The 10,451-nt window shown below is 35.1% G+C and overlaps 1 protein-coding gene across 1 annotated transcript; it reads left to right on the top strand.

Annotated features, from left to right (window-relative positions):
• Positions 1-7,504: 7,504 nt before the first annotated feature.
• Positions 7,505-9,945, top strand: LOC110022836 (ACT domain-containing protein ACR8-like). Its single transcript, XM_020721957.1, has 5 exons — positions 7,505-7,707; positions 7,992-8,037; positions 8,112-8,861; positions 8,945-9,049; positions 9,354-9,945. The coding sequence occupies exons 1-5, from the start codon at positions 7,646-7,648 to the stop codon at positions 9,714-9,716; spliced, it is 1,326 nt and encodes a 441-aa protein (XP_020577616.1). The 5' UTR covers positions 7,505-7,645; the 3' UTR covers positions 9,717-9,945.
• Positions 9,946-10,451: the final 506 nt, after the last annotated feature.

Below are 10,451 nucleotides of genomic sequence, written 5' to 3'. Positions count from 1 at the left end.
GCATAGGTGTGGGTGGAGGTGGGGCTTAGGGCGGTGGTGGGGGTCGTGGTCAAGGTATGGGAGGGTCGGGGTGAGAGTGGGTGTCAAAGTCAGGTGGCCTCTATTAACGTTATTCTTCATTATAAAATGTTGTGTTCCACGCCCCTCGAGTGAGGCGAGAGACCGTCCCTGCCTCCAGTCGACTATAACACGGAGAATAAATTTTATTAATTAGTGCACATAACATTGACTATTTAATAAAATAAAAATAGATTAATACATACTAAACATAAAACACATAAGTATGCAGTAGATATGTAAACATAAATGTAAAGCGCAAGGTACAACTACTAAAAATGAAAGCATGAAACTGCACAATAAAATGAAACACAAAATTCAACGAAAGGTATAATAAACTTACTCATCTTACTCAGCATCGTCTGAGGAGTGACTAGAGGGTGTTGTCATGATTTCTTCTTCAAACGTAACGTTGGAGTCGTACGAATCGACAAGATTAATTTTTTTTGTATTCACCACTAGCAACCTCTTGATTGAGCTTTTCGACGCTATTTCTTGCTCTATGTGGAAATCAAAGATAGTAAATCCGACTCGAATGTCGGGATAGAATGAAAAGATCAAATTTAGCATATATTTTGTTTACTTTCACTTCTGCGATATTATGTAATTGGTTTACCCTTGTTTTACGATTAGGTACAAGATGGAACCAAGTGCAGTTGAATAGAAATATAATTCCTCCAATAGAGTCTAGATAAGATAGTTCAACAAATTCTTTAAGAATCTTATGACAATCTATCTCATCGTTAGATTTATTGTTTACTTTAACACAAACACCAAAATTAAAAGACTTTTTTTCTTTAAATCAGAATCTTGTATGAAACATATGCCAATTTACATCATAGATTTGGTCGATTTTCACGATGTGTATAGGTGCCCAAACAAGATCCATCAACCCCTGATCTGTCAATCAATTTCTCATAACATGAATTTATTAATAAATTTCATGTTAATGAAAAGCCTCGTGTCATATGAGGAATGAATTTGTCATTTTGAACTTGCATGCATTGTAAATCATTGTGGGAAGTTATTCTCGATCTCTAAGCTCGTGTTATCGTCTTCAACTAAATTTAATGAGTCCACAAATATTCACACATTAAAATATTATTGAAATAGTTAATCACGACATTTTTTAGATAAATATGTTAGAAGTTATAATGAAAAATGTCTTACTCAATAAAATGTTGTATTTCGTCCCAATTAAGAACATAAGTGTCGTTGCTTGAAGTTCCTGATCATTAAGATGACATGATGTGCACCTCTCTGATGCTTCACCTACTTTCTGGAGAACAAAAAGTTTCGATGGTGGCACCAATCTCAATGACTCTTTCGTGGACTCTTCTTAAGTGAAATAGGAGTAGAATGTTGTTTTCTTTTATAGTAAATATGCTTTATATATCGATCCTTCTAGTTGGGTCTTTTTCTTCACATTTCTCTTCAGTTTGTTTAATAATATAAAAAATAAATGTTGCTCAATACAAATTACAAATATTATTTATAAATGAGTAACTAACTATCTATTCCCAATATAATTACCTCTCAAATGGATATATCTAACGATGTTGTACTGGACCTCTAATTACACTAATGTTTGCTTTTAACTGGTGTATGCCGTCAAGCTTCAAACGAGCTACACATAGTTCTCTGCAGAGCACACCGATTTCAATCAATTGATTAAGGACTTTGCTCGACAAACAACCAAATGTAGTTGGCATCAAGTTTTGTAAAAAATTATGACTGCCGTGAATTTTCATTCCAAAAATTTTTTTAGCACCCACATTAACATAACGACTATCGTTGTATCCTGAATACAATGAAATGATGTATTACGAATATTGTGTAACAACATATTTCAAATATGATGTAAATAAATAACATAATATAGATGATCTGATAATAGCTCCTTGTGACAACTACTTACAAGTGACATATTCAGAATATGATGACTTCTTCAGTTTCTTGAAGTATTCTATATGTCGTATACCGACAAACATCGTCTCTAGCGTAAAGTAGTAAACCAGAGAAAAGGGTTACATCCACGAACTAGTGTAGCACTAACTACGACCTATTTGATCAACTACAACATATAAGACTAACAACTACTGTAGTTTCCAACTACGACCATGTTGTCCAACAATTACTATTTTTATTGTTTTCAAACACGACCTTTGTGACCAACATTCTTATTAAAGACGAAAACGACATAACTTATATCCCACTTATAATTATTATTGTTGAACTACAATTGTACGGCTATGATTATCAGTTTTGTAATTTTATCTTCTCTAATTCAGACGAGAGTGAACTTATGTAATCACACAACGAATTACTTTGACTGGGCTAGACCCCGTGAATTTTTTCCCTTTTCAAAATTTTTCCGCATTAAAAAAAAAACATTAAATATCACTTTACGACCATGACTTTGTGTATCCATGACAATGCCTCATAAGTTACGATGAGAATTGAATAATTTTGACTTGAAAAACTCATCAAACAGTGGAGTTGGCCAAATTTGTAGTCTCCCAAATTTTTTCTTGCTACAAACTCATAGCAGTTAAAGTTTAATTTTTCTAAGATATGTTTTCCATTAAGATTCTTAAGCCATTTTAACTAAATGGGCCTCCCTTTATCTGGGCTAAAGCCCACGTAATAGAGAAGTCAATGCTCCAACCGGCTAAAATCAGACAGCCTAAGTAATAAAATGTTGGAATTATTTATAAGAATAATTAATATTTATAAATTAACTGATATATTTACATGTGTCATGATGAAATTATTAAAATTTGATAAAAATGAAATTTTTTAATTACTTAGTTTAGGGTGGTTTGTATTTATATTATAACTATTGCTCGCACGATACTTAGCATATGCATAATATAGACATATTTTCAACAAATATCTATGTGATGCCATCTATAAAAGAACCATTACATCCAAATATTGGTGGTGCTTGAAATTTGTTTTGTAGATGATTTTCTTTATCATAGAAAAAGTTTTTTTTAATTAAAAAAAATGAGAGAAAAATGAATCATATTTAGGGGTGTAAATGAGTTAAGTCAAGCTTGAGCCGCACTAAACACAAGCCGGACTACTAAGATGTATGGTTGGCTAGAGCTCCAGCTCATAACTTGAGCCCGAACTCAACTCGTGGCAGTTTTGCCCCACTGGAGTTTAGCTCAAAAGCTCAATTTTGATAAAAAGATTTTATAAGTTTATGGGATTGTTAAAATTTTATTTAATGTACAAAAATAGGATGATTATTCAATGAATTAATTAATTTAATTGTGCTAAGTTGACAATTTCTTAAGCTAAGTCAAGCTAAGCTCGAGCCCGTGACTTGATAAGCTCGACTCATAAACTCGCTAAGGAGTTGACTTCTAGCTGGGGTCTTATATCCCTAATCTTATTTAGTAAAATAACATTTTGGCAAAAGCCAGATTAAGTTCAAAGTGACCATATTTTAGTTTGAAAGCGGACAAATAAGGAAGCTATTGTGCTTGAAAAAGAAAGTTACATAAGAGTGCATTTAGGGCAATGGTGTGGTGGTGGTACGATGATGCACCACACTGTATTGTGTTTGACAAAGTCATGTTGTTTGTTATTTCAATAAGTTATAGTGGAAAACTGTTTTTTCAAACTCGATCCAATAGTGTGATGACTGTCAAAAAACTGTGATAAATTTGAAGGAAAGAAAAAATTTATTATAGCCATCACAAGTTTTTAAACACTCGGATTCTTCTACAACTACTTTTTCAAACAACTGTATTTACACCAAACAAACTCCAAGTTGACCAGCCCATAATGATATTATCACTATTTTAATTTATAATTTGGTGTTATTGGTTGTTGATTTGATTAGAAGTATATGAATAATTATCTATTTGCTTTGGCCGTGAAGGGGGCATCATTTGGCTTAGAATCATACAAATATGGAGACTCAAAAGGGAAGGAGTGCTCTACTATTAAGATAAGATAGGACAAGATTGCTTGACCACCTAAGTTTTGTTTCATTTGAATTGAGTTTAGACTGAATCTAATTTTGCAACTTTGAATTGAACCAACTTTTAAATCTAATTAGTTCAAATTAAGAGTGGTTTTAAAGTCAATTACATGCCTTTGATCTAATTTTGAGTCAATTAGCTCGACATTAAATTTTTGTCATCGCAATGGTCGTGTATTTTTAATTTGAAAAAAAAATGGAGAAATTATAATAATTATATTTTATTTCTTATTTTTTTATTTGGAGTTTTGATTTTATAAAATAATGAATTATTTAAATTATCCAGAAAATTTAAATATGTATTTTTATGTATTTATTTCAAGGAAATAAATGAGCAAATACTAAATTCAATTCAATTCCTTTTACAAATGGCATTGTTAGTTTATATTTCATTTCCTCTCTTTCCATTCCTTCAAGCCCAACAAGAGCACACAAGGATTGAATAAGTCACCAAAAGCTCCCCTTCAATTTATGGACTCTTTGAGGAGATGAATTAATTTAGTTATTTATAATGAAGGTTGAAAATTTTATAATTGTTATTGAAAAGTTAATAAATGAAAAAATAAATAAAAATAAAATAAATCAAGAGCCATTGACTATGACGTCGCCAAAATCATATCCTGACATGATATGCGTGATGATATCATGTCATCTTATCTATGTATGAAAATATATATTTCACATTTTAAATGCTAATTATCTGAAATGTTTGGGTGATATAAATGTAAAAAGTAAAATTAAGGTGTTACAAATTCATGTAATTCTTTTGACTTTATGGATCAATTCATCATTTTGCAAGGTGATTTACATCTTTTCATGACATATATATATTTGTAAAAATTAAAGTCTAATCTTTTGTTAGACATGTAAATACATAAGAATTGAGTGATATGTATGTAAATCTTCCTTAAAATTAATAAAAAGTTATATATCTAAAATTAAAGTGTATTTAATTTTAATAACTATTGTCATTATAAAGTTATAACACAAAATACAGACTATTTAAATTTTCTTTGATTTGCAATATATAATAATAATAATAATAAGACAAATTTTTTGCTTGTCAATGGTATTTCTGCCATTACAATAAAGTTAAACCTAATGCCTCAAAGCACAAGAAGAAGGTCGCAAATCCAATACACAAATTTAAATAAAAGAATAAAATGTATAGAATATGAGAATCGAGATTTAAGACAATGATCAATCGATTTTATACTGTCATAAATAATAATTAAGAGTGATTGTCGTGATTAGGGGTGTCAAAAATAAACTCTGTATGTTAAGTTGACTCAAAATTGACTCGAAAAATTTAGATCGGATTAACACGATTAATTTTGGGTTTAGGTTTGGATCTAAGTGTCTGTTTGGGGCAGCTGAAGTTTATTAAAAAACTAATTTGATTGCTTGAAAAGCTTGGTGGTTATTACAAATCTTTTTTTTTTTTTTTAAATTTTACTGCACTGCATCTAGCCAAGAGAGGTGGGAAAACACAGATTTTAGTGGCAACTTTTTAAATAAATTATCAAAATGCAGTTTACCCAAAAAAATAAAACTTCAGTGCCCTAAAATTCCCCAAACGCATTGTATTCCCCAAACGTACCCTAAAATTCCAATGTGCATAAATTTTAAAGTCATGCCCAAGTTGACACGCCAATTTGAATTTGACCCGAATATGACTCGAAATTAGAACTCTTAATTATATAATCTCATATTGTGAAATAAATGAGAAAAAAAAGAAAAAGAAGCAGAGTGAAAATAAAATAAAATAAAAAGAGAGGGGTATAAAATAAAAAAAAATAAGAGAGAGAGAGCAGTTTTTTTAGTGCATGCAAAGGGAGTTGTTCGTCTTCTTTAGATAGTGTCATTTTTTGAATCTAACAAAAGAGGAAGGCCTTTGTCATGCAAAGAATAGCTTTCATATGGACTTCTAGAATGGAGTGAGGAAGAAAGCATTACAGCAACATCATCAGCTCATTTTCTTATGCCAAGCTCTCATCTTCAAAACAAATGTTTGTATTTTCTTGGAGCTGCACGAAGTAGCATATTTATTGGTATCAATAATTTTATGTAAAATGAAACTTTTCTATATATCCTTTTTGAAGTTTAGTTTTGATGTGACATCAAAGAGTTTTTATCACCTAGCATGAATTTCAAGGCATTTTTATGTAATAAACATTTTGGATTCAAACTCAAGATCATTTATTGTCTTCATTTTGATAAGTTTATAGTCAGACTGACCGTCATGACAAGGTGAACACGGTGATAAAAAAGTTGGGTCAATTTGAGTTTAATCAAGCTTAGATGAAGTTATTAAAGCATATTTTACTAATCCTGCACAGTTTGACATATGCATATTGAATTTTCACCAAAAATTTTATTTGTTTGAGATAATATTCTAATTTAAGTTATATAAAATTTTATAAGTGTAATTAAAAGTATACTTATTATGAAATACTTACATAATGAGGACGACAAACACTCTTAATATGCAATTTTTATTTTAATTTGTGTATACATATTGATTTTATTATTGCATAATGTGAATCTCTCAATTTTGTTGTACATACATGCCTTACGTATACATTGTGATGTTGAACATATTATAGATGCTTGAAATGATATGATATTTTGAAATGCGTATGTATGTGTGTGTGCAAGAAAGACTGACTATTATGATTTAGATTGACAGAGATATGTTACCCTATGAAGAAGGGTGGGCCAACAAGCTTTCCTTAAATGGGTTAGTGATGTAAACCCGATATATGTTGGGAGTTATAAGGGATGAATATGATATGATATGAGTGCCAACAGGCAGGGGGTGACGACTCGTGTACTGTACCACCTGACTGACTGTTCAGACTGTTTTTACTGAAATGACATGATATGATACTGTACATATTTTACTATGATTGGTACATAAAAAACACTACATATGATTAGCCAGATAATATAACTTGTATATTATATGTATGATGATAGTTGTGCTTGATTATATACATTTTATATATTGTCACTGTTGTGATTTAATACGATATAGTGGGTACATATATTACACATACATATGCATGTTGAGTGACCTACAGACTTAGGCCCCATTTTGGGCAGCTTATTTGGTGTGGTGTGTTTTGAAAACACGCCTAGGGTCTTTTGGGTAAACTGCGTACTGACATCTTATTCAAAAAGTCGTGTTTTTAAACTGCTGAAATCAGTGTTTTAACACCGTTCCTAACTAGATGCAGTGACAAATTTCTAGCTGAGGTATGACTTTTTAAGATTATTTAATATTAAATCTTAAATAATCTTAAAAATTTAATATTTTTTAAGATAAATTCAAAATAGCACACATCCCGATATATTATTAGGAGAGAAATGTTTTTTTTCCGGAAGGGACCCAAAACTACCGGCAACCACCTGATGACCATGTTGCAGATCGACTTCAAATAACTTCCAGCCTAAGCGCGTCGGGCCGTCTACATATACAAATATCAGCCGCAGGTCCGCAGGAGCAAGCAAAGCCGCAGAGGCGAGCGAGCGAGCGAGAGGCAGGTAGGCGAAAGTGATTTCCAGCTGCGATTTGGGGATTTTTGAGAAATGGAATGGTCAGCATCTCTGGACGAGTACGAGAAGCTATTGATCCGGATGAATACTCCGAGGTTGGCGCTTCTTTTGATCTCTCTTTTTTAGTTGTAATTTTTCTTCGATTTGTGCCCTTGCAGATCGGAATTTTCAATTGTTTTTGTTTTTATTTTTCTTCTTTTTTTCTGATGTTTTTTCGTTTTATTGATCTTCGAGTTGAGTTCCTCTGTTTTCTTTTGGTTTCTGTGTCTCTGAGACGAATCTCATATCCCGTCGGCACCAGATCTTACAATCTTCCGGATCTGGAAGTTCTTACTGACTGATTTGTTTTCTTTGTTTGCCCTTTTGAATTCTCCCTCAGGGTCGTCATTGATAATACCGTCTGCGCCAACTCAACTCTGGTTAAGGTAAACTCTCTAAATCCTATACCCTAATTTCCGAGGATTTGATCGAATCTTAATCTCTACTGCTCCGAATCCAGGTCGATAGCGCGAGGAAAGATACGATACTTCTTGAGGCCGTGCAGGTGCTCACCGACCTCGACCTGTCGATAAGAAAGGCCTACATCTCCTCCGACGGCTGCTGGTTCATGAACGTTTTCCATGTCACTGACAGATATGGCCAGAAGCTCACCGACAAGCGCATCATCGCCTACATCGAGCGTTCTCTAGGCACCGAAGACGACGAACCCACCGCTGTATCCCGTGACCAAGAGGCCTTCACGACCCTAGAGCTCGTCGGGTCCGATCGCCCTGGACTCCTCTCTGAGATATTCGCCGTCCTTTCTAACCTCGGTTGCAGCGTCGTGGAGGCGAAGTTCTGGGCTCACAAAGGCCGCATCGCTGGTCTCCTCTTCGTTGAAGAGGAGGAGACCGGCTTACCGATCAATGACTCCGACAAGATCGAGCATATCAAGGCTCGTCTTAGCTATGTCATCCGTGGCACCACCACCGCCTTGTTGTCTTCCTCCCCCTCGAACGCCGTCAGGGGAACTAAAGCCGACCGCCGTCTGCATCAGCTAATGTTCGCAGATCGCGACTATGAGCGAGCCGTGGCCTCCGTTGAGTCATCTGTTTCCGTTCAGAACTGGGTGGAACGGGGTTATTCGATCGTCAACGTTCAGTGCAGTGACCGCCGAAAGCTCCTCTTCGACGTCCTCTGTACTCTCACCGACATGGAATACGTCGTCTTCCACGGCACCATCGACACCAACGGTGATCATGCCTACCAAGTAATTACCCTTTTCCATTCTTCTACTTCCATTTTTGTGGAATCAATGGCACCCTCTTCTAATTCTCAATTTATTCCGCCCAGGAATTCTACATACGGCACTCAGATGGGAGCCCGATACGCTCGGAAGCGGAGCGGCAGAGAGTGATCAAGTGCTTGCAAGCAGCCATCGGACGCAGAGCATCTGAGGTTAATTTCTCTCTCTTTTCGGTTCTGTCTGGCTACAGCTGAGATGTAGGCTAGTAGGATTTAGTAAATCGCGGATTTACTAAATTCTCAATGAGTTAAATCCGAAAATCTCTCAGGCAACGGATTTACTAAATCCTATAAATTCAATAGAACTGTTTGGTAATTTTTTCAATTCACGAATCCGGATTTATCTTGTGCAAATTGACGTTCTGGCAGGACCCTAGATTAAATTCGATGCCAGACAGCCCCTCATTGATGTGCGATTCCTATTCGTACGTACTTATTGATCTGTTTGTTTGATTAGGGTTTGAGATTAGAACTGTGCACGGCGGATCCGGTGAGTCTCGCCGTGGCGACTAGGACATTTAGGGAAAATGGTCTAACAGTGACAATGGCGGAGATGTCGACAAAAGGGGAGACAGCGGTGAACGTTTTCTATGTGACGGATGCGGGCGGCCACCTGCCTGGCAGGAAGACGATTGAAGCTGTTATGGAACGGATTGGCGACGACAGCCTCAAGGCGTGTGAAGTCCGACCAATGCGGGCGGGGCAGAGTCACTCCGGTCGGGATCAGAACGAGTCATCGGCGGCCGGCGGCGGGTTGCTGCGCCTGGGAAGCTTAGTGATTCGAAATCTAAGCAATCTGGGGCTCATCAGGTCCTCCTAGAGAAGCCGACGAGTTGACTGCTTTGCTGATGCTTGTATATTTGTAAAGGAGAAGCAAAGAAGAGAGTGATCTAGCTAGCATACTCATGTGTAACTAAGACAAATATATACGAAGGAAAAACCTAATGAATATACCAGCAGTGTAAGTGTGATTTGTAAAATGTTTTTTATTCAGCTCTTTATATACATATATAAAAAATGAAATTTAGTGGTAAGTGTTGAATCATTGATTCGATGTTGGATTATAGCAATTGCTTATTAAGTTGGTGTTTTTTCTTACTTAGATGGAGCCAATTTTGAATGTGGTGTTAAGTTTGATCTAGAATGAGTGCTGGGATGTAAATGAATGGAATTGAGTTTAAGCTATCTTGAGCTTGAGATTGAGCTTGAGTGATATTGTATTTGAGTTCGAGTGATATTGTATTTGAGCTCAGTTCTTGATGTTCAGCTCGGCATATAAGTCAGCTCTTTATTATGAAAAAGCTCAAGTGATTAAACAGAAAACTAAACTAGCATCCTTAAATTTCACAATGATGTGGTGCTGATAGCTCTAGGTTTTCAATTAATACTCTTGATTATATTAGATCATACTACACAAGTAGAAGAAAAGAAAATTCTTGAAGAGGGAGAAATGGAGAACCTGAGAACATGTGGGTTGAAGAGAAGCAAAATGAGAACCGTGTGGCAGCAATGAGCAGAAGAGTTCGGTGACGAGCAATGATCTAATAGAAAAATA

Source organism: Phalaenopsis equestris, unplaced genomic scaffold, assembly GCF_001263595.1.
Source record: "Phalaenopsis equestris unplaced genomic scaffold, ASM126359v1 Scaffold000202, whole genome shotgun sequence".
NCBI lineage: Eukaryota > Viridiplantae > Streptophyta > Magnoliopsida > Asparagales > Orchidaceae > Phalaenopsis > Phalaenopsis equestris.
Note: the sequence above shows the minus strand (reverse complement) of the source record. Positions and strands in the feature narration are given on the sequence as shown.